The sequence below is a fragment of the Leopardus geoffroyi genome, chromosome B3 (assembly GCF_018350155.1).
Source record: "Leopardus geoffroyi isolate Oge1 chromosome B3, O.geoffroyi_Oge1_pat1.0, whole genome shotgun sequence".
NCBI lineage: Eukaryota > Metazoa > Chordata > Mammalia > Carnivora > Felidae > Leopardus > Leopardus geoffroyi.
The window spans coordinates 117,665-141,135 of record NC_059337.1 but is presented as its reverse complement, the minus strand read 5'-3'; the positions used below and the strand labels follow the sequence as shown (position 1 = coordinate 141,135).

Genomic DNA, 23,471 nt, shown 5'->3' with positions numbered 1-23,471 from the left:
ATTTTTTTTTTAAGTTTATTTATTTATTTTGAGAGAGCGCACACATGTGAGTGGGGCAGGGGCAGAGAGAGAGAGGGAGAGAGAGAATCCCAAGCAGGCTTTGCACTGTCAGTGCAGAGCCTGATGCAGGGCTTGAACTTGCGCATTGGGAGATCCTGACCTGAGCTGAAATCAAGAGCCCAACGCTTAACTGACTTGAGCCATTGAGGCGCCCCAGTCTCTGAAAAACGTTTTTACATAAACATGAGTGTGTAAAAGAGTAGTGTGCAAAAGTCACATGAGTTTTAAGATAAAAAACAGTATTTTATAGAAATCTTATGTTCCTACTAGACTTTTCCAGTATAGGAGCTCACATGGTGGCAGAACTCGAGAGGCACAGCTTAGAGCTAATGTTCCTTCCTGCCCCTGTAGTAACTGTCCAGTATTTGTGATGGAGGAGAAGAGCACTGTGTGGAGAGCCTAGAAATGTGGATTCAGGTTCTGGCCGATATTTTATTGTTTCAATAGCCTAATTATATTTTGTATGTAAAGGGAAATCTTTCAGCCTCTAAAATCTCAGGATTCTGTGAAATAGAGATCGACTGTCAGTCCTGGAGTAGATGTGGAAGGAGTTCAGTTCTAGTAAAGTCGGATATTTACATAAGATGTCCCTAAAACAGAGTCCCCTACACATAGCAGGTATATCTCAAGCATAATAGTTTAAAAAGTATCTCACGCCATGGTGTCGACTTTCTCTCATCTCAGGCTTGTGAAGGCCTGCGTTGTGTAGTCTCTGCATGGTTACGTGCATGTGTTTATTTCAGTGCAGATGGACGTTTTGAAGGGGCCAGCACGAAAGCGGTCATCAGGTATGATGGCACTGTCACCTGGACTCCACCGGCAAACTACAAAAGTTCTTGCACCATAGATGTCACGTTTTTCCCATTCGATCTCCAAAACTGCTCCATGAAATTTGGTTCTTGGACTTACGATGGATCACAGGTTGATATAATTTTAGAGGACCGAGACGTGGACAAGAGAGATTTTTTTGACAATGGAGAATGGGAGATTGTGAGTGCAACGGGAAGCAAAGGAAACAGAACGGATGGCTCCTGCTGGTACCCTTATGTCACCTACTCATTTGTAATTAAGCGTCTGCCTCTCTTTTACACCTTGTTCCTTATTATACCCTGTATCGGGCTCTCGTTTTTAACCGTGCTTGTCTTCTATCTCCCCTCAAACGAAGGTGAGAAGCTCAGTCTCTGCACGTCAGTCCTGGTCTCTCTGACTGTCTTCCTTCTGGTTATTGAAGAGATCATACCCTCGTCTTCCAAAGTAATACCTCTGATTGGAGAGTATCTGGTGTTCACCATGATTTTTGTGACGCTGTCAATCATGGTGACTGTCTTCGCTATCAATATCCATCATCGTTCTTCCTCAACACACGACGCAATGGCACCTTGGGTCCGCAAGGTATTTCTCCACAAGCTTCCCAAACTGCTGTGCATGAGGAGTCACGTAGACAGGTACTTCGCTCAGAAAGAGGAAACTGAGGGCGGTAGTAGACCAGAGTCTTCTAGAAACACATTGGAAGCTGCGCTTGATTCCATCCGCTACATTACAAGACACGTCATGAAGGAGAATGACGTCCGTGAGGTTTGTGACATGTCGTGTTTACAAATGCTCATCCGCTTCCATTCTGAGTTTGGGAGTAATCAGCATGGCCCTTGAGACTCAGTGTAGGTTGAGGGCCAGAAATGCTGACACATTGTTCGGTGGAAGATCTTTACCAAAATTTGTTTCAGTTAAAACATCTGCCAGTGGGCATCTATGCAGATCTCACCTCTCCATTCCCCTTAGCAACTTTGCCTTGTGCCGACTGTTGTTACTCTATTCTAAAGAGTAGTAATACTGCCATTTGTTTTTTTGACTCTGACATTATTATTTTAATTCTATCTTCTGTAACTTTGTTTCTGAATTCTGTTGTAATCTGTAGGCACAATGGGCATTATAATTTATCAAAAGCTATTTTATTTTTTAGAAAATGAGCCTAATGTAGGCTCTATAAATTTCAGCCAAGGTATTTTTTCTAGAATATGTCTTTTTCTTGTTCATTTATAAGAGAATGTCAGTGAAATTGAAAGCAGTAAGATATTCTTGGATGTTATATATCATATGTCAAAGTGTTCATGTGAAAGTTAGAAACAGTGCTTAGTAATATGCTTAATTTGCTTAAAACCAAAAATTTGCTTAAAACTTTATTATAGAAAAATAACTCTCATTGGCTTAAGATCAATATTTACAATGTAAGAATTGAACATGAATACATTTTACTAATGTGATGTTAAATTTTCTTTCAAAACATGTCAAATTTTAATCTTGTCACTATATTTCTATTGCGTAATATTTTTATTAAAAATTTTTTAAAATGTTTATTTTTGAGAGTGTGAGAGAGAGAGCAGGGAGGGACAGAGAGAGAATGGGACAGAGGATCTGAAGCAGGCTCTGAGCTGTCAGCACAGAGCCCAACACGGGGCTTGAACCCATGAACTGTGAGGTCATGACTTGAGCTGAAGTCTGAGGCTTAACCCACTGAGCCACCCACATGCCCCCTACTGTGTGATATTTTTAAAGCTAGGACTATAGTAGTATTTTCATAATTGAATTTGCTTTGAATAGTCCCCATTACAATTGTATGAATTCTCATTTCCAAACCTTTTTTAAATGGAAAAATTTCTAGCAGGTTTGGGAAGCAAAGTGAATCTGGTAAAATTACAGTCCTCCTCACAGAAAGAACATATAACAGATTTCTGAAAGACTTTAAATGTTTGTGGATTTGTAAAATTTCTATTTCATGGTAGTATGATTAGTATATGAGGTCTGAAGCTATCGATGGAGTCTTTAAAATATAGATATTAGTTAAATAATGATCTGGATTATATAATATCTGGATTAATAAATGTCTGCAAAGTATTGTGCAGAAGGACCAGGGCTCATCCCCCTAGGGCCAGTAAATGGTATTTGTCTTCAGGGGGGTACTTAGAAAAGCAGTAGAGTGTTGACAGCTACCTAAAGTCCACATTCTCTCATAGCTGAGGGGGCAGAGTTCTTGTGGGGGACCTCGTGCTCCGTAAAGGCAGGGGCCAGGGAAGGCCCTGTGAGGGGAGCCTCTGGTGTTCAGGGGCCTGTCTCAGCCTGCCCTTTCTTTGAGGTCACTCGGAACTGCTGAGCTAGCTCCCTGCTTAGGCTGCAAAACGGGGGTTGAAATGAGGTCCAACCAGCAGATCTGAATTCATGAGCTTAGATTAAAATAGCCCCTGGGGAATCCAAAACTAAATAATGCACATTGTGGGGTGAGAAGATTAATAGCTAATGCATATTATCCTTTTTTTTTTTTTTTTTTTTAAAGTTTAGTTATTTTGAGGGGGGAGAGAGAGAGAGAATCCCAAGCAGGCTTTCCACTGTCAGATTTCATGAACTGTGAGATCATGAGCCGAAATCAAGAGCCGGACACTTAACCGACTGAGCCACCCAGGCGCCCTCTAATCATTCTGAACCAGTTGTTAATTTGGCTTGAGATTAATCCCAGGCTGGATTCTCTTTAGAAATTAAAATAAGTAAGCACTGCTGGACAAGAAAAAATGACAGAAATAACTGTATGTAATATGAATAAAAGTGATTTTTTTAGTTTATTATAAAATATCCAAGTAGTATAAATATTCTAATTTTATTAAAAGTCTATAAAAATGTCACTTGTAACATATTACAAGTCAAGAAGTACATTAATAGATTGTGTAGCATCTCTGAAAGCTTGTGGAGGCTCTATGTTCTAGATTGTCAGGGGAGTGTCTGTCCCTGAGCTCTGAGTACAAGGTCACTTATGTTGTGAGGCAGTAGCAGGAGGCAGAAAGTGATCTGGCCTCTGACTCAGTGTGTAATATCTTAAAGTAATTACACAATTTTAAATTATGTATTTAAAAATTTTTTTTTTTTTTATTGCAACAGGTGGTTGAAGATTGGAAATTCATAGCACAGGTGCTTGATCGGATGTTTCTGTGGACGTTTCTTCTGGTTTCAATTGTTGGATCTCTTGGGCTTTTCGTTCCTGTTATTTATAAGTGGGCAAATATAATAGTACCGGTTCATATTGGAGATGCAAATAAGTGATCCTTCCGTAGTGGTGTCATCGTAGGAATTTAGTTACCAAAGGCACCTATGCCTCTGGCACCCTTAAAATTAGAAAATGTAAATTGTGTTTAAAATTTGAAGCAAGCTTTGTCAGATTAACAGTTGCTAACTTTGGTTTATCTTAATAGACTGCCCTGAGAACATTTTACCTGCATGACTGAAGTGATAGCTGACTCAGCATTTGAGCTAAAAATAGCAGCAAAATGTTATCTGAACTGTACTAGTGAAAACCTAATGTTGGTGTCCTGGCAAACAGTACCAATTCGTAATCAACGTGAAGCTCATCTTTTGATTGTATTGGAAAGTTCCTGTTATATTTGAAGACTGATTTCAGGACTTTTTCTGCATTTGGTAAAGGTACACATTTTAAATTTCTTTCTTTCTGTCCTGTATCCACGGAGTAACAGCTAATCTCTAGCATAATATTATACTGCTATGTTAAATAAGCTAACTCCTTGGTATGGTAACAATTTAATGTGATGCTGCTTTTCTATAACCAACATTGTAAAAAATGAAAAATGGGAATTCCTTTAAAGCTTACTTTATTTCTTAGATGCTTAAACTGAACAATTATTGTATTAACTGTTTCTGTAGCTTACCTTCAATTGTAAAATCACACAATAGGTAACTTGTGGACATGCACTAGTATCTTCTTAACATTAATTTCAACCCCCTTATCCACATTTTCCACAATAACCAACTTTTAGATAAACCGTAGCATTTCTGTACCCTTCATCTTAGAAGGTGTCCTCTACATTAAGTGAATCCCATTTTAAAAACACGTCCATGGATGCCACCAAATCATACTGTGAAAAACCATCTTCCAAGATTAAAGATGGTTTCTGATTAGGTGGAAGCTCCTTGTCACATGGCTGTCACGTATAGTTTCATCTCCTTCTTTCCAGCAGTCACAGTACTGGAGCCATAGAGTTGCAGGGCCTCTAGGTGTGGTGCAGTCTCACCGATTACTGCTCATTCAGGACCGTAGTGGCACGAGTCACAGGTAAACAAGTGAGATTCCATCTCTGAATGCCCTGATTCAGCTACGATCAGGAATAAAACACTGTTGAAGCTCTGCATTTTATCTGGAACTCTTAGCCCTTGAGAGAACAAATGCCTTATTTATAGTAAGTAACCCATCTAAGGTCAGGTCAACACTCTTTGGAAGGCAGAGGGGATCCTGTCTCATTTGTATTTTATTGTAGATACATGTTTAATGTCATTTAATGAGTGAAAGTCTGGTTTGATGAGTTTAAATGCCTGTTAGATCTCTTAGCACGTATATATCCCTGATTCTTCTTCTACCTCTGTTACTGTTACTTAAAATTTCAATAGGTGAGTAAATTTTGTAGAAATCTTCCTTTGACTTACCAAAACATGAGTCACAGTTGGCCGCGATTTTGTCAGTTTTATTTTCGCAAAGCCAAAACATCAAAATGACTAGTGAGAAGATTAAAATGGTCTCTGCAAACCCTCATCTCCTACCTATTCAGATTCAGGACTGCAGTACTCCATACTGGAATACTGTCTTCTTAATAATCTGTCTACAGCAGTGGTTCTCAATCGGGCACAGTTTTGTGCTTGAGGGACCACTTAATTTTTGGAGACATTTTTGGTTGTTATAACTGGCAAGGGACCCGGGGGTATGTTCTTGGCATCTAGTGGGTAGAGGCCAGATGGAGGCTAAAAATCCTACAATGTCTCCCCAGCACAGAGTTATCTGGCCACAAATGCCAAGAGTGCCAAGGTTGAGAAATGCTGCTCCAAAGGTTTACTAGCAATGAATGTGTGACTGGGCATACCTTTCCATAGCGTAGTTCCTTAGGATGATGCGAGATAAAGGCTGAGGCGTGCTGTGAAGGAGGCACGGCCCTCAGACTCTTGGAAACCAATGATGAACAAGGAGTGCATGGGAGGAAATGGTAGTGGGTGGGGCATTGCTGAAATGGTACAAAACTTCAAGGGGATCACAGGCCAAGTAAGAAAACCCTTGGGAAGTCTGTTGTGATACTGAACCAGATGGATTTCCACATTTGTGAGCAGCAAGTTTTCCTGTCCAATGATGCCTCAACCAGCACAAAGGGGAAACCGTTTTCATATTTAGCCCATATTTACATATTCTTCAGTAGAGTATATTACTTCACACTGCAGAACTATATTTTGATGTTTCTCTACCTTACCAAAAAGGCTGGTTAAATGTTCAGTTATCTGTAATAAATACTCTTGACTTTTTTCTTGCACGGATCTCTTTTGATAAAAACCAAGACAACTGGATAAATAAGTAAACCTTGAAATGCTAAAAACAGTGCCAGTAGCTTGATGATAGAAAGTGTGAGAAAGAGCCTAAATGTAAGAGTTAAGCAGTAAAACTCCTGGAAGAAAACAGGACAGATTCTTTACAAGACTGGATTTGGTAGTGATTTCTCGGATATGACACAGAAGAACACAGCTAACAAAAAGTTGATAAACTGGACTTAATGAAAAGTTAAAAATTTTGTGTATCAGAAGACACTATCAACAGAGTGAAAAGGCACCCCAGAGAGTGGGAGAAAATATTTGCAAATCTTGTTTCTGATGGGAGATTAGTATCTGGAACATATAGAGAACTCCTAAAACTTAACTGAAAACCACAATCAACCCAATTGAGAAATGGAAAAGAAAGGGCGCCTGGGTGGCTCAGTCAGTTGAGCGTCTGACTTCAGCTCAGGTCGTGATCTCAATAGCTTGGCTTGTGAGTTTGAGCCCCGCATTGAGCTCTCTGCTGTCAGCGCAGAGCTGGCTTCAAATCCTGTCTCCTCCCTCTCTGCCCCTCACCTGCTTGTGCTCTTTAAAATAAACTTAAAAAAAAAAAAAAAAAAAAAGTGGAAAAGGACCTGAAGAGACACACAAACGGCCAATAAGCACAGGAGAAGATGCTTTGCGTCACTAATCGTTACATAAATGCACATCAAAACCACAATGAGATACCACCTCACACCCGTTAGGATGACTATTATTAAAAAAAAAAACAGAATACAAATGTTGATGAGGATGCGGAGAATTGGAGCCCCTGTGGGAATGCACACTGGTGCAGCCATCCTGGAAAACAGTACGGTTGTTCCTCAGAAAGTTGAAAATAGAATTACTACAGGACCCCACAATTCCGCCTCTGGGCATATATCCTAATGAATCGAGAGCAGGGTCTCAAACAGATAATGTTGCTGTGAACATGGATGCACACGTATCTGTAACAGCCAAAATGTGGGGGCCGCCCCAGTGTCCCCTGCCAGAGCGGAGAAGCAACATGAATAGACGTGCAATGGGACGCGGCTGAGCCTTAAAAAGAAAGGAGATTCTGATGCCTGCTCCGACATGGGCGAGCCCCGAGGACATGATGCTGAATGAAACTGGCCGATCACAGAAAGACAAATGGTGTGCACTTCTGCTTATATGAGGTACTTAAAGTAGTCAAAACAGTATAATGTGGGTTTCAGGGGGAGAGGGGACAGGGAGTTAGTGTTCAGTGGGTGCGGAGATGCGGTCTTACAAGACGAAGAGTCCTGGAGATGGCGGTGGCGGCTGCACTACGATGACTATTTAACACCACCGAGCTGTGGGCCTGAACACGGTGAAGATAGTACATTTTATGGCCAAGTGTGTTTTACACAATAAAAACAAACGAGTCCCCCTCTGCATGCCGGGGAGCCTCTGGCAAACACAGTTTGGTGCTTAAGCGTCATCCCTTGCCATCAAAGGTTGCAGAAACAATCCTGCTGTCCCTAGAATGCACACCAGGATGAAAACCCACAGAAAAATTCGATCAATAACCATGGCGACATACTTCCAATCATCTTGAATCTGGAAAACAAAAACAAAAACAAAAATTGTGAAAGAGGAAAACGTAAAGCAGGAAGGGAAGGGCAGAGTGGACACATTTTGAGAACTGAATACCGAATAAATATGTCGCGGCAGCAGAAGCCATTCTGCCAGAAACCCTGTTTCCTAATGGAGTCTGAGGAAACACTGTTCTCAAGTCCCCCTTTATGCACTACAAGAGGCAGGTACAAAATATTCACATTCGGTCTGTTTTGAATCAGAAATTTCTTGGGGCGCCTGGCTGGCTCAGGCGGTAGGGTGTAACAGCTCTTGATCTCAGGGCTGTGAGTTCAAGCCCTGAGTTGGGCATACAGCTTACTTAAAAGTAAACAAAAAATGAAACAACCAGAAATGTCTTCATGTATACATAACCTGTTTTTTTCTAAACTGAATTCTAATTTATAAAGTTAGGAAAACCAGTTACTTGACTTGTGGACTCCTGGACTTTGTTAGAGTAACTACTACAATCCAACCATCGTTTACCATTGCTTCAAAGTGCTGGTTCTTATCCAGTGTTAGATACTAACTTCCATTTAACATCTGTTCCAAAAGGAAATAAGTAAAGCAGGGCAAGGCCATCGTCTCTCTCCCTCTGCCCCCTGGCCCTGCCCAGCTAACCAAATATCTTCTTCAACGCTAAGGCCAAAGCATCGTGGAACTCTGAACAGTGAGAGGACAGGCTGAAAATCAGCAATAATTGCTGACAATAAAGTAAAAGACGGTAGAAAGAGCAAGACTAATTGTCTAAAATACAGCCCTAATTCAGGCTTGAAATAGGAAGGAGAATTGTATGTTAATTACACTCCTAGACAACTGGGAAGACAAGGAAACTGTAATTGAATTGAGGAAGAGAGAACCAATGAATCAACTGATTTTGAAGAAATAATCACATAAAAAAGAGGCAGCATGTGATTTAGTGATTTAATTAAGTACACTGAAATGGGACTGGGAGACAAGGATTTTCTTTTACTGCCATGAACTGGAGATGTGTCCTCCTGAAGATACTAAGGAATTTGGCTAAAATTAGAATTCTAACGCTAGTACTTTGTGTGAATTCCTAAGACTGGTTTCTAAGTGCCTCAAACACACAATGAACCTGTGGTTCCCACCCACCCCTACCAGCTAACCCTCCTAAGGCTGTAGCAGGTAGACTTTGATTTTCATCGCAGCGTCTGAGAACCTGGGTAAGTTATGTGACCTCTCTTTGCCTCAATTTCCCCATCTGTGAAATACAGATAAGAACAGTACTCCCCTCGAGGGTTATGATGAGGATTAAGTGAAATAATGTTCTGGCACAGAGTCCTTAATGAATAGTACCTATCGATAGTCACACTGATTAAAAAAAAAAAAAGATGACCCTCATCCAACCACAGATCTTCCTCTGACAGCAATTTGCACGGCTTTGCCTGGTGAACACAGACGGGACTCGAGTTTTCCACGTGAGCACAAATGTACTGCACAAACACAGCTGGGTGACAATTTGTGTCTAACTCTGAAAGTCCTGAAGGCATCATATGGGCCCGGAAACTTTGGGACTGATGATAACAGAGAAGTGTCAGGCAAAACGGTGAACTAGTGCAAGCTCTTGGCTCCTTCTCCTCACCCGGCCCTAGAGATGTCCCAGAAGCAAGGGGAGCCCATATGTTAGAGGCTGTGGCACTGGCCAGGTTCCACTAGGGGGGCCAGAGGAGGGTCTCAGGGACAGGGCGGGGGTGGGGGGGATTTGGGCTGTGCTGTTCTCACCCCTACGGCTCTGCCTGTTTGCTCCCTGCCTGGTCCCAGCCCAGAGACGCAGGTGACGTGTGAGTGAGGACAGCCTGGCTGAGGTGAAAAGCTGGGAGGTTGAGAGACATCCCTTGAGGGACAAGGTCACCTGGAGGGAAGGAAGCACCTTTGAAGGGAGGCCTAGTCTAGTCTGGCTACATGGGCCTCCTGCCTTGTGGAGCCTCCCCAATACCATCCAGCAAGGCCGATGCCCCTGAAAAAGTGAGTTTACAGGCCTCAGAACACAAACATAACTATCTGGAAGGAAATTCACAGAACAGACAGGTTAAGGGTTTAAACTACAGAGGATATCCCCAGAGATCAGAGAGAGCATAGGGAACATGAAGCAACGTCACAGAAGAAGCAAGTAAAAATGTGACAGAAAAGTGGAGGAAAACACTCAGGATGGGGACAGCTGGCAGAAAGGAACCTGTGAGGAGGGGTGAGGGTGGCAGGAAGGAAGAGGTGGGGGGCTGGAAGCAGGCGTGTGCAGTTCAGGGAGAGACATGGGGATGGGAAATCTTCACGGAGGAAACCTCGATTCCCTCAGAACCAAAGATGAAAAAACTCAGGATAAAATGTCTCCTAAGGATGCCGAACAGTTTAGGAGAGATCCACACCAACACACTGTGTTTGAGGTCACTGGATTTCTCTACAAATTCCAGTAGCTTCTAGATAGAATCGATTCATCGCAAAGAAACAGCATTCAGATTAACTTAAAACTTCATTAGTGATACTGAAGCAAAAAGGCAACGGAGGAGGGTTTTTTAAGTATTTAAGAAAAAGAACTTCTAGAATTTTGTATCCAGCTAAACTGCCTTAAAAATGAGTTTTTACACTTTTAAGCCTACAGGCCTCAGAAGGTTTAACCATGAACACTTGGGATCAAGGCGGGTCAGTGTGGAGAGAAAGCCAGGTGGGCAGGGGGGTAAGTCAGTGGTTTAGTGAAGATGACGTTAAAAAAAAAAAAAAAAAAAAAATGATATAGACTAGAGAAAGGGTTGGCAAAACCCAAAGCTGTATTCCCCCAAATCCACAACCGAAGCTCTGGTCATGTCCAGTGTGGCCGGGCAGTAAGGAAGACCAGAGAGGAGGACCGTGGGGTCAGGGGCAAGATGCAAAGGAGTGAGGAGACGGATCTGGAAGAGCTCGCATGTGGGTCTAAGTCACTGAGGCACAGCTTCCAGAACAGAAACGGAACACATGGCTTTCCAGCCAGCAGAAAACAATTCAGACTTCCCAGTGCTCAGCACGAACTGAGGCGAAGAAGAAAAATAAGTCGGGAAACATGCAATAAGATGACAGAAATTTAGCCTTGATCAAACAGTAGTTACAACAAATGGAAACTCCCAAATCGCTGATCAAAAGTCAGACTCTGGAAGGAATGAAAATATGCGCGTAGAGATACACGTGCACACCTATGTACAGATGTATACACGCAGAGACGTATCTGTGTGTGTCTATGCATGTGTGTCTCAGCCCAACAGGAAGCCAGCTATCTCAGAATGTCAGCTCAGAAGACCGTGCCTCTGGCCCGGGCACACCTCCAAGACTGAGAGAACTGCTTGCATGGTGGCGCCGACCCCAGGGTGAAAGACCTACCGCCAACAAAAGCGCTTCCGTGCGACCCCAAGTTTGCGTATGAACAGTAATTAAACGTCTTACTAATACGGCCAAACGTGAGCAAGCAGTGACCCACACGAACAGCCTGGAGAAGGGAACAGCCAAGGCAGGCAGCCACCATGGTGTTCCCCTGCCGGGAGGGCCATGGTAGTCACACACAGGCTCCCCACACCCTCAGGAGGCGGCCTGGGAAAGCAGCCCTTAAGTGAGGTCCCTGGGGGCCACGCACAGTGCGAACCAGCCATGCTGAGCTGTAGACCTAGGAAGGTAAAGCCTCTCTGGAAAACCGTGTTGGTGGCGTGGCAGTCACACAACACAGGCAAAGACGACCTTCTTCCGACAGCTCGAGTCTTCTCAGCATGGACAGGTTGCGCTCTGCTGGCCTGTGGGCCAATTTCTATTTCTGGAAAAATGGGAGAGCTATGACTGGGCCCAAGTCCCCTGTGGTGACGGATGACCAGAGATGAGCAGTGGTTGCCACTTGAGATGAACCACTTGCCACAGTTTGCCACTAATGTATCTTCTTGGCATTTTGGTTGTGACTTCCCTTTTAGTAACAATCTTTAAAATGTCCTTTTGTACAATAGGTCTTAGACCCTCGTGAAACTTAACACTTTGTCAGGTGCCTAGTAAGTAATTTTTGAAATAGAGTTAATTTCTAATAACTTGATGGAGTCTTCAGTATTTAGATATCAATCTTTATTAAATTTTTGCTACCTGAAATGATTCTTTTCAAGATGGATAAAGAAAGGGGTAGAGAGCACCTGCAAATGTTGTCAGTGTTACACAAACGAGAGATGTTCACGGATCATTTACTTATGCTCCAGCGGTTGCTTCAGCTGAAGTTAAAGGCGTGCCTGACTTGTTGGCTAAATTACAGGCTCAGCAGGAGGCTCTGCCTTTGTAGAGTCACATGGTGGGCTCACAACTGTGCCGGTGGGTGGGGTGCATGGACAGACAGCTGTTGCTCTCTCCCTCCTGTTTCCTTCACTTTCACGTGCCATTCAGGGTATAATAAAAGAGGCCCCAGTCATTCCCTGTCAATGGTAATCACCTACAGTGTGTGAGGAGCTGAAATGATCAGTTAATTAGCTCTTTGCTAATAAGCAGCTTAAGGCAGAGCCAATTAATTTTAAGGCAAAACTTCTCATAAAATTATCAGATCTGATTCTGATAACCTTGGGGGTAAACAGGGTCAGGGAGCAGCCAGACATTTGATATTATTAAGTGTAAAACTTCCCTATTCCTAATACTTGACATTAATTCTAGCATGAGATCTTTGGAGGAAATCTAAGTTCACCCAATTAAAATAAATGAGCAAAAGAGCTTGACTAGATAATTCACAAAAGAAGATGTACAAATGGCCAGTAAGCATAGGAAGAAGATTCCTAATCGTTACTCAACAGGGAAAAGCTAATTAAACAGCGATGAGGTACCACTTCACACATGTGGGTGAGGATGTGCGGCAGGTGGACTCTCAAACGTTGCCCAGGGTGGGGTATCAACGCATCAGACGCTTCGGAAACCTTACAGCAGCCACTGACGTTAAAAATCCATCTCTCCAGTGATCCAGCCATCCCACCCCTAGGTGTACATTCGGGGGAAACGAGTATACGTGTTCACCAAAAGACGTGTAAGAATATTTATGGAAGCTTTCCTCACAATAGCCCCAAACTAGAAATAGCCCATGTCCAACAACTGTAGAATAAACAAACAGAAGGTGGCGCAGCCCTAGCGTAGAATACTATCCACCAGTAAAAAACCACGAAGATGATAAGCCTCAAGGCATCTTGTTGAATGAAAGAGGTCAGATGTGAAAGGGTCTGTACTATGGCGTTCCATCTACATGAGGTTCAAGAAGAGGTAAAACTAACCAATCGAGGAAGTCAGATCAGTGGTTAGCAAGGGGGCGGGGCTGCTGCCTGGGAAGGGGCACGGGACACATCCCATGTGCTTGCTGCACTCAGGGTTACATGGGAGAACACCTAATGTGAAGACGTGTACACTTAACAGGCATACAGGCATACACTTTATACCTCAGTAAGGGAAAAAACACAATCGGAAAGTAAAAGCTGTCAAACCGGCTGGTCTCGTGCCCTTTTCCGGCTCATCTCCTGACCGAGTGTGTTGGCACTGTCCTGATGGCCCAGACGGCTGGCAGCTCAGGGGCCAACGCCAGGGCACACTGACGGGCTCTGTTGTTCCACTGTGCGCACGAGGGGACTGGCTCCAGTAAGTGAGGCACACGTCCAGGGACCCCTACCTGGTAAATGGAGGGGCCGGTCCAAGCACAGGCTGCTGACTCCTGACCCACCTCAGATGTTTGTCGAATGAACAAACGACTGATGTAATAACACATCCTTACCTCTTTGGCTTCATTTTGTGCTTTCATATTTTCGGCAATATACTTGACACTCTGGATGGCGTCTTTGATTTCCGGTGACAGAGCAGATAGGGACAGCACAGCGTTGACAGACTCAGAACTGGAGCTTCTCGGGAGGTTGGCACTGAAGTTTGAGATTTTTATTCTGCGGTGGTGGCAGTGGCCACACATCCCGTCCTGGCAGGGACAGCCTTCCTTGCAGCCTCTGGACTCCGTGCGGCTGAAGCAGTTCAGGTTTGAGAGCTCAGCACCGTAGGAGGGCCTTGGCCTCTGGGTGTGGCCTTCGCTGCTCGTGGGCCTGGTCATGAACATGACCCTGGGAAGCACGTGCAGAAAAACAGTCTTCACCCACGCGGGCATGGTGTGCGTGGTCGGGGTTCTGTAGTGCACGTTGAGCACGAAGACGGTGATGACGATGGACAGGGTCACGAAAATCATGGTGAACAGGAGGTACTCGCCAATGAGGGGAATCACCAGCGAGGTGGAAGGGATTGTCTCGGTGATGACCAGGAGAAACACGGTCAGCGAGAGGAGGACCGAGATGCAGAGGGTCACCTTCTCGCCGCAGTCGGAAGGCAGGTAGAAGACCAGCACGGTCAGGAAGGAGATGAGCAGGCAGGGGATGATGAGGTTGATGGTGTAGAAGAGGGGCAGGCGTCGGATGTAGAGCGAGTACGTGATGTCGGGGTAGATCTCCTCACAGCAGTTGTACTTGATGTCGTGCTTGTAGCCCGGGGCTTTGATGACGGCCCACTCGCCGCTCTCCCAGTACTCCTTGAGGTTCATGGAAGAGCCGATCAAGACCAGGTCGATTTTTGCCTTGTCGTAGGACCAGGAGCCGAACTTCATGGTGCAGTTCTGGTAATCAAATGGAAAGTAGGTCACGTCGATTTTGCACGAGCTCTTAAAGATGGCGGGGGGCATCCAAGTCACCTCCCCTGTGTACTTGAGTAAAGCTTTGGTCTTGTCGTCCACCTGGAAGTCCCCAACAGCACTGCAGAGACAGGTGGCAAATGACACACAGTCGTTACCACGCGGCCCCCCCGGGCCAGCTTCTCACACCACCCGCAGTAGGCAGCAAGTGGTGGCTTACAAAACCACAGAACGGGAGAGCCCCATGCGCCATGCACGGTCACCCGGTTCACCTCCCCACTGACCGACGGGGACACCGAGGCCCGAGGCCCCATTCCTGCAACAATCTGACATGCTTCCCCCACCCCTGGCATGTCACTGGTTTGTTTTCAATATAACTTGGCCTTGATGTCGACAGAGACCGTCTCAAATGCCAGAAAGGGATTTTTCCCCCTTTAAAGAAATGAGATGAATGTTGTCCTCGAGGCAGGAAAGCTTTGGGGATATCTGGCCCTCCTGCTGCTGCGGTTTGGATCCCATTAAAGCCTCGTTCAGTCTCTGTGTGGGCACCTCCTGTGTACGTGCACACACGTGTGTGAGGCCCAGCTGTGGGGAGCCCACTCCCACCATACTGAGCCCTGGCAGATGGGCTCCCACCAGACCTGAACTGTGACCCTGTGTTCCACCCCCCCCCCCCCCCACCGCCTTGGGTTGAACAATCATGTTTTCTGATGCCTTGTCTTTCAAATCCAGCACAACGGGCTCCCGTGCCTTCAGTTTCCTGATCTTTCCCTGGTTTCTCCCCATGTCTCGTCTCCCTGCAATACCCGCACTCTCCTTTTATGCAGAGACCGACGTACCAAGTCCTGCATCTGAGAGTCAGGGCAGCCGGCTCTCAAGTGGTGGCCTTGCCCGGGGCAGGCTCCACACATGTCCCTGGGTCAGCTCTGCTGGCGGCATAGAGTTCAGACCCTTTAGAAGGAGCCACCACCCATCTGCCCGAAGAGCTGACGCACGTGACAGACCCAAACATGCAGGGATCTCCGTGTGTTCCTGCTGTGATTTAGTAACACGTGGAGACAGGAGGGGACGTGTCCTGCCCATGTCATCCATCTGCTGTCTGGCCCTCCCCTTCCTGTGCCTCCGTGGAGCAGGACAGTTGCTACCAGTTAAGACCCCAGGCTGCCACCTCCCTCTTGTCTGGTCGGCCGGTTTGTCCAGAGGGGCCCTGCTGGCTTTGTTCGTGTTCGGTCCTCACAACAGTCCTGCTGTGCCCTCTGTCCTCACATGGTAAGGGGAGGGGTGCGGGGAGGGGCCACGCAGCCCTCACTGCCTTGGAAGACAGTGTCCTGGGTCAACAAAACGTCAGGACAGAAGGGGACCTCTTAGTGCGGCCCGCAGGCCTGCCCCTTCTGTGACGACATTTACCGGGAGGCTGCTTTCAGAGGCAGAGGCCGGCCCACAGATTAACACACTGACCCAGTCCTTCACAGGAGCCCCTCGCCGGCACCTGCCTTAGTCCAGCCCCTCGCTTTACTGACCAGGGATCAAAAGGTCAGCGCGCAGGGCCTCTGCTCTCTGCCACTGGTAGACGGGCAAGGCCAAGACCCCGCTGGGCCCTGGGGTGCGGCACAGCCTCAGCCACAGACAGGGCACCTGGTGGGTCTCGTGGACTAAAAAGAACGACCAGAAAATCCATGGTCTCGCCCTTGGGGTGTCCAGGGGATGGTTGGCAGTAAGAGCCAGCGGGGGTGGGAGGGGTCCAGGAGCCCATGTGCGAGGCTGTCAAAAGAGACGCCCAGGAGGGTGCACACAACCGGCTGAGGGCTCGTTCTAAGGGAGACTGAGCTTCGGGGGAGGCAAGGGTGGTGAGTGGTGTGAACGTTCTCCAAGTTCCCAGCAAAGAAAAGCCTGTGACCATGTCATCACAGTCAGGTTACATGCAGCCTCCCACGAGCGGGTGGGGTCCAGTGAGCAACCCCAGGGCAGCCTGCCTGGACCATGCAGGATCAGCTGGAGGCGGTGGCCGCCACGGAAAGAGCCCCAGGCACAGAAGCCACCAAGAAGCATGTGTCCCTCAGAAAAGAGGACCTCAGTGTGCGCTGACTCCTCAGCAAGGGGAACAGTGAAACACAGGCCTTACAGCTTCCAGTTTCGGGGAGGGAACCAAAAAGGTGGTGGGGCCCACTGACGGTCTGCAGGGAAGGCCTTCGGGGGCTGGTGTGGGCTCGAGGGTTCCCCCCCACCGCCCCGCCCAGACTCCCTTCTGGAAGGACTGAGACCCGCCCAGAAAAACGCTGCTTAGGGTAGGACCCAAGTTAAACCAGGTCAGAAACAGGCTGAGAAGAGAAATATGGGTTACAAGCTGGAGAAGCAGGCATCCAGCAGCGGCTGGGCTCAGGCCCAGAAGCCTGCCTTCCCAGGGGCCCTCAAGCTGATGAAAAGAGACCCCCCACCCACCCTGTTCCCTCTGGGAGCCTGTCCTAAATGTTTAGCAAAGGCCACCTATTTCAACAAGAGCAGTGGAAGAGGATTAGGTTGTATTGTAAGAAATGCGTGAAGATGAATATCTGAATCACAAGCAGAGAAGCCATACCCCAACAGGACAGGCCCAGAACAGGTGACGGTGACAACCTGGGATCACAGATTAAGAAGTGCTAAGCGATCTCTGGAAGCCATGAAGGAGCCGCACAATCAGAAAATGTTAAATAACCTGGCCAGACAACAGCAGGTGTATCAAGAGCTGACAACTTAGGAAAGAGTCAAAAACCATCTTGGAAGCAACAGCTGAAAGAAACAAGGTGCCAGAGGAGGCGCAGTCACAGGAGTGAAACGAGAGAGAGAGAGAGAGAGAGAGAGAGAGAGAGCAAGTCTTCCATCAAACAAACAAGAACTTGAGCAAGAGGAGCGGAGAATGCGGGTGAAGTTCTGACGTACACGAAGATGGGGTTCCTGGAGAGAAAAGCCAAAGCAAAAGAACAAATCCTAAGACCCAGAACTTGAAACCAGCTTTCCTGGAGTAAAGACGTGTCACATCTGTGGCACGGAGTCCAACAGCTGACTTTCCAGATGAAGGAAGAAGCCTTTGGGTGCCTGAGCTGAAAGAACACCCCCTGCCAGGACTGTGCCTCCCGGTTCGCCCAGGACAGAGCTGGTTCACTTTGTGGTCCCCACATGCTGATCGGCAGAGTCCCCCTTGTCTTCCAGTGCCACCCAATTTGACTGGCATCAGATTTTGACAGCGACACTTCATACTGGAGCAGTCGGCATTTTTAGAAGATTCTCATGAAGGAAGATTTTAGCCAAGGAGTTTCTCTATCCAGCTAAGTAGCCTGAACATATTCTCTAAAAAGGCTGCAGTGAATTATAAACATGTAAGAACATAAGGCATCTTGTGCCCATGAGCACTTTCTGAGGATCCTGGCAGAGAATGAACTTGAGAAAACAAACCATAGGGGAAGCTTTGGCACGAGGACGTAAAAGGTGTTTCTCCTGTCAACATGAAGAGACTCTCAACGGAGGATCAGTCCCGAGAAACGACTTCTAACTTGGAGGGGTTGGGTGACTGTCTTTACAACCTATCTTCAGTTTCAGACTCAAAGGAAATTCCTTATGATATTTGCTCCTCACCACATTCAATTTGAATCATTTCACTGTGACGCAGCACCGTTAAACTCACAGCCTAAAGTCCTCCAGCTGTTCACTCAAGATTGCCGGCTAGAAAACAGCTATAAAATTCAAATCATGACACGGGGCGCCTGGGTGGCTCAGTCGGTCAGGCATCCGACTTCAGCTCAGGTCACGATCTCGCGGTCCGTGAGTCAGAGCCCCGCGTCGGGCTCTGGGCTGATGGCTCAGAGCCTGGAGCCTGCTTCTGATTCTGTGTCTCCCTCTCTCTCTCTGCCCCTCCCCTGTTCATGTTCTCTCTCTCTCTCTCTCTGTCTCAAAAATAAATAAACGTTAAAAAAAAATTCAAACCATGACATTAAAATTTTTGCACATTTTCTTAATTCTAGCTTAGCTAAAATTCTCAACACTGCCCAGTTCCCTAAGAGCCTGTGGATCAGAAGACTGGTAAGACTGCTCATGTTTTGCAAACCACTTGAGTTTACCTTGTCCCAGTTTTGTGAGAACTAAATTTACAAATACAAGTTGCCTGAAAGAAACATTTATGAATGATGTATTTCCTTGGAAAGCCAATAAATAAAACACGGCCCATCTTTGGAGTGGCTAAAGACCCTTCTTTTAGTCAGTGACCAGAAAGTGGGACTCAGCCAAAAACATAGCTTCTGCAGTCCTAATAGTTAAAGCATATGAGTTTGTACTAATATGGCATAAAAACCTAAACACGGAAATGCTTTCAATCATTAAAATCAGATTAATCCTATAGGAAGTGCTCTGCTGATAAATGCTTAATGGTTAAAACATAACCTTAGAGATAAAGCACAGGTATAAAAATGATGTTTTTCAATACCCAGAGAACAAACTAGTACATACTGTAAAACATCCATTAAATTTTATGTTTGCCGAATAACAACGCTTAAATGTGGAAAGAGGCCAGTTTAGGAGGCGCCGTGATGGGCAGGCTGAGCCTGGCAGAGGAAGACGCTGTGAGATACAGCGGAGAGGCTTCCTGAGACTGTGGGCTCAGTCACCGGGGGCAGAGGAACCAAGTGGTCCGTGGTCCTGACCTACAGGGAAGGGCAAGTGCCAGTGAGGGCCCTGGCAGCAGACGGCCCTTCCTCCCCCCACCCCCCCATCCGGTCTGTCACTGCACATTTGGATATCACAGTTCATGCCTGTCCCCTGGTGTGTGGTAAAGTCCTGGAGTCAGGGTGGCTCTCTCCGGCGTCTGGCCTATAGCAGGTGCTCAGTAAACACCCGTGGAATTAACATCTCAATGAAGCCCTCTTGGGAAAGGTCCCAGGAAGGCCGGGCAGTCCCTTACTTGTTATACAGCACAATGTCCGGCTTCCAGATCTTCTGTGCAGGGACACGCATGAACTCCGCCCCATCATACTCAGAGGGGTCCCACTTCAGCTTGTAGTCATTCCAAATCTGCGGGGAGCAGGCAGGGAGAGAAGAGGCGGCAGCGGAAGGACAGCACGGTCCCCTTTCTGGAAACCAGCTGTTCCGGGGAAGCCCCCACCTCCACGCTGCAGACCCCAGGAGCCCCACTTCTCACGTGGGCGCCTGTGGGGGAGATGGCACTGGGCTGGGTGTGCAAGCCGCTTCCCGGCTACCCGGAGACACTGCCTCCGTGGCTGGGCCAGCCCAGCCCCTCACCAACCAGTGAGGGTCACTAGTGCTTCCTCCAGTCAGTGCTGGTGCTGGACAGGTGCGTGCCGTAAGCACCTGCCATTTACGTCCCTGAAACAGCTCTCCGGGAGCTTTTTCAGACGTGTTCCCCACTGGCAGGAGCAGGGTGCTAATGACACAGCCCTCTTCCACCTCCAGGTTAAGCAGGGCTGGTGTCTGAAGGGTTCTGGGGAAGGAGCCATGGTCCCACCGGGGCCTGAAGTGTGTGGGAATAGAGGCTGGGAGATGGGAGGAGAGACAGGTGAGCCTGTGGACAGAGTGCTGAATGGGCACTGTGCCCTCCTGGCTTTCCAGCCTTCTGGGTGTGGAAAGGCTGTGTGGGCTGGCGAAGGGTCACACAGGTCCAGGGAGGTATCTGCCTAGATCTGGGCAAAGTCTCCCTGGGTGGGGGGGTGGGAGGGGGGCATGTGGAAGCCTGTTTCTTTGGCCTCAATCTGAACAGGAAAATCCAGAGCCTCTGCTCCCACTCTACCAAAGAAAGCAACAGCATCTGATTTGAACCGAAGGGCAAATTTTTGGCAAGAAGAAGGGAAGGAGGTGGCCTCAGGCACCAGCCCAAAGTCAGGGGCTGCGCTCCAGGCCCAGGTCTGTCCTAGTTTGCTGTGTTGCTGAGGAGGTCTCTCCCTCCAAGCTGCGATCTGTCATCTGTGACTTGGGGGGCTGACTTCCAGGGGGAGCGTGGAGTAGTGCCTGTGACTCCAAGCCCAGGAAGAGGCACACTAGGCAGTCACCCCAATCTGGGTTCACCAGAGTGAAGCTGGCTGTTTGGGCTCTTTGTGGGTCCCGCACAGCAAATACAAAAGACACCACCAGGGGGCAGCAGCGCCCAGGGTCCGCTCACTTACTTGTTTGAGCCACAGGTTGGTCTCCATGATCTGGTTTACTTCGTCCTAGAAGGAGAGAGAAAAAGTGCACAGTGAATTCAAACAGGAAGCTGGTTCTGGGGAAGCCTCTTCCAGAAGCCCCGCACCCCATGGCCATGGCCTGCGGTGCCAGCACTCACCACCTTCACCAGCTGAGACATGGACACCTCAAACTGGATGATGACGGGGTCAGACACATTGGCTACAGGTCGGATGATCTCGTTGTAATCTTCGAACAGCCTCTCAAACAGACGGTGCTCAGCCTCGGAGGCGATGGCCACTGCAGGAAGTAATGGTCACTTTTCCCCTCACCAGGGACACCACCCACCTACAGCCTCCTTACCACGTGCTGGGGGTACTCTGTGGAGCTCCGGACTCCCAGACGAGCCCCACTCCCTCAAGTTACGGGCTGGGAAACTGAGGCCAAAAGACACATGAGGTCCCACTCCTCCAGGGAGAAACTGTGGTCACAAGCCTGGGCTGGGATTTGGAAAGATCTGGTGCAAATCCTGCCAAACTACTTGAAAGCTGTGTGAGCTCAGGCAAGGGGTTTAACCTCTCTGAGCCTCACTGTCTTTGCCTAGAAAAACGCATCCACCTCACAGGGTTGTTCTAAGTGAACTTCTCAGTGCTAGCACCCCGTAAGAGCTCAAGCACCACCCTCACCTTCAACGTCACTACGGGCATGGTGGGATGCAGACGCAGCCAGCTTAGGCCCGGCCACTTGCTACCTCCATGATGGAGAGATGGCCAGTCCACTCTGCGCGCCAGGGCCGCCCAGGGTCACCCAGGGCCAGATGTTCTGCAGCCCAGGTCTGGGGCTCTCCTTCATCTGCCCGGGACCCCATGGACGTTTGGCCACCAACTCTCTGAGAAACTGGGTGTCTACATGGCTCCCATGATCTTGAACTGAGACCCGTGGTTCCTGCTGAGTGTGTCTTTACAGCCTGATCAAAGACCTTACCTCTCTGAAACCTTGGGGACCCCCTTTGTTCATTAGCCACACCCCAGGCCACGTGAGTCAGCGGTGTGCCTTCCCAGTTACAGAACTGAGGATAAACTGGGGCGGGGGGGGGGGGGGGTGGGGGGGGTGGGGGGGTGGGATGAGGGGAATCCTCAGGGAAGTCGGGTTAATCTTGAAATGGGGTGTTGCCCGCTCCCCCCTCCCACACCCGGGAGAGGCCACAGGCGGAAGCTGCGTGAGCGGTGGTGGGGTCCTCAGCGTCCAGGGGTCAGAAACCGCGCTCTCCCGACAGGCTCCCCTTGCAGCCAAATCCCGGGCCCCTCGGGGTCTGCCGCCCTCCCAGACCGCCAGCAGGCCTTCCGGCAGGGTCAGGGCAGGCTCGTCCGGGACGCGCCCCTCTCCGAGACCCGACACCCGGAGGGAGGCGCCGCCGGGAGCGCGGAGAGGCGGGCGCGCCGGCCCCCCCAGCCGCGAAGCGACGCCCCTCTCCCGACGGTGACACCCGCCCAGTCTTCAGCCCTCTCCGGCCTCAGTTTCGCCATCTATTCACAGGACGAGGGGGTGGGCGGGGTGCAGACAGCGGAACCGACGGCCCTCCCGGCTCGCACCCAGACGACCCGGGGAGAGGTGGCCGGAGGGGAGACGGGCCTCCCCGACCCGGCACCACCCGGCCTGCGCCCCTTCTCTGCCCTCCCTCCCGTCCCCCCCCCCCCCCCCCCCCCGCAGCCTCGCCCCTCCGGCCCCGCGCCCGTACCTGGCGGCGACAGCAGCAGGAGCAGGAGCAGAGGCAGCGGCAGCGGCAGCGCTCGGGGCGGCGGGAGCCCCGCGACCACGGCAGCGCGCGGGTGGGCGCCCATGCTCGCCGGGGGCGGGCGCGGCCAGGCGGAGGCGGACTCCCCGGCGGCTCCCGGCGCAGCCCGCCCGCTCGGAGGCGGACGCGGACGCGGAGGCGGACGCGGACCCGGGGCGCGGGGCGCGGCCCTGCCCCTCCCGCCGGCGTGGGCGCCCGAGGCTCGCGGGCTGCGCTCCGCGGAGGAGGCGGGTGGGGGGCGGGGCGCGCGCGCGCGCGGGGGGCGGGCTCGGTCCGCCTCCCGCGGGGTCGCGCCCCCACCCCCTCCCGCAGCTGCGCGCGGACACGCCCTCCGAACGAGGCCTCCGCGCTCCGACGCCGCCGTTCAGTAAGTGCCAGGTGTATTGGGTGCGATCCTGGGGTTCGTGTTTCGTCGGTAGTTTCGGAGGGGGAGGGGGCGTCGGAAGCAGTGTCGGCCCTGAGTTGGTAATAGTGGAGGGTCGACGCGGAGCACCTGCGGGTTCTTAGGCCACGCTGCTTTAGAATACGTTTGGAATGTTCCTTGATGAACGGTAAAGAGAGAGAGACACACACAAAAAAATGAGGCTTCGAAATGGAGCCATCAGAGCGGCACCTGCGCTCCCGCCCCGCTCCCTGCAGAGCCTCCTTCTCCGCGTCTACACTGCGCGCGGGGCTTGCAGAGCCTCCTCCGTGTCGACACTGCGCTGCCCCAGGGCTTGCGGTGAGCAGGCCTCCGGACCCCCCAGGCCTCCGGACCACCCCCAGGGCCGGACGACCTCCGGCACCTGCAGGTGAGTCCAGAATGGGTTGCTTACCCACATTAAAACCAAACAAAAGGAGACATCGTACGGGACTCAGAATATAAGAATT

At 49.1% G+C, this 23,471-nt stretch overlaps 2 protein-coding genes across 3 annotated transcripts in view; one reads left to right on the top strand and one right to left on the bottom strand.

Moving 5' to 3' along the window:
* The window catches only part of CHRNA5 (cholinergic receptor nicotinic alpha 5 subunit), a 50,140-nt gene extending 44,577 nt beyond the window's left edge, over nucleotides 1-5,563 (top strand). The window contains exons 5-7 of the mRNA XM_045448514.1: nucleotides 804-1,635; nucleotides 3,985-4,014; nucleotides 4,296-5,563. Coding sequence (XP_045304470.1) covers nucleotides 804-1,635; nucleotides 3,985-4,014; nucleotides 4,296-4,328 — 895 coding nt within the window. The 3' untranslated portion in view covers nucleotides 4,329-5,563. The remainder of the gene's footprint in view (nucleotides 1-803; nucleotides 1,636-3,984; nucleotides 4,015-4,295) is intronic.
* On the bottom strand, nucleotides 3,989-22,708 carry CHRNA3 (cholinergic receptor nicotinic alpha 3 subunit). Of its 2 annotated transcripts, none has more exons than XM_045448513.1 (6): nucleotides 22,545-22,708; nucleotides 20,967-21,106; nucleotides 20,809-20,853; nucleotides 19,593-19,702; nucleotides 13,775-14,786; nucleotides 3,989-4,084 (listed from the first exon to the last, which is right to left on the bottom strand). In XM_045448513.1, the coding sequence occupies exons 1-6, from the start codon at nucleotides 22,645-22,647 to the stop codon at nucleotides 4,004-4,006; spliced, it is 1,491 nt and encodes a 496-aa protein (XP_045304469.1). In that variant the 5' UTR covers nucleotides 22,648-22,708; the 3' UTR covers nucleotides 3,989-4,003. The 2 variants fall into 2 exon arrangements, with proteins under 2 accessions (XP_045304469.1, XP_045304468.1); XM_045448512.1 differs by lacking the exon at nucleotides 3,989-4,084 and adding an exon at nucleotides 7,590-8,004 and having other exon boundaries at nucleotides 22,545-22,705.
* Nucleotides 22,709-23,471: the final 763 nt, after the last annotated feature.

What these genes read in the sequence shown, in the direction of transcription:
- CHRNA3 (XM_045448512.1), bottom strand. Translation starts at nt 22,647, where the DNA reads ATGGGCGCCCACCCGCGCGCTGCCGTGGTCGCGGGGCTCCCGCCGCCC. An exon ending in CCAACCTGTGGCTCAAACAA is followed by an intron (nt 19,703 to 20,808) that starts GTAAGTGAGCGG and finishes TGCTCCCCGCAG; the next exon opens with ATTTGGAATGACTACAAGCT. An exon ending in CACAAAATGAAGCCAAAGAG is followed by an intron (nt 8,005 to 13,774) that starts GTAAGGATGTGT and finishes TTTGTTTTCCAG; the next exon opens with ATTCAAGATGATTGGAAGTA.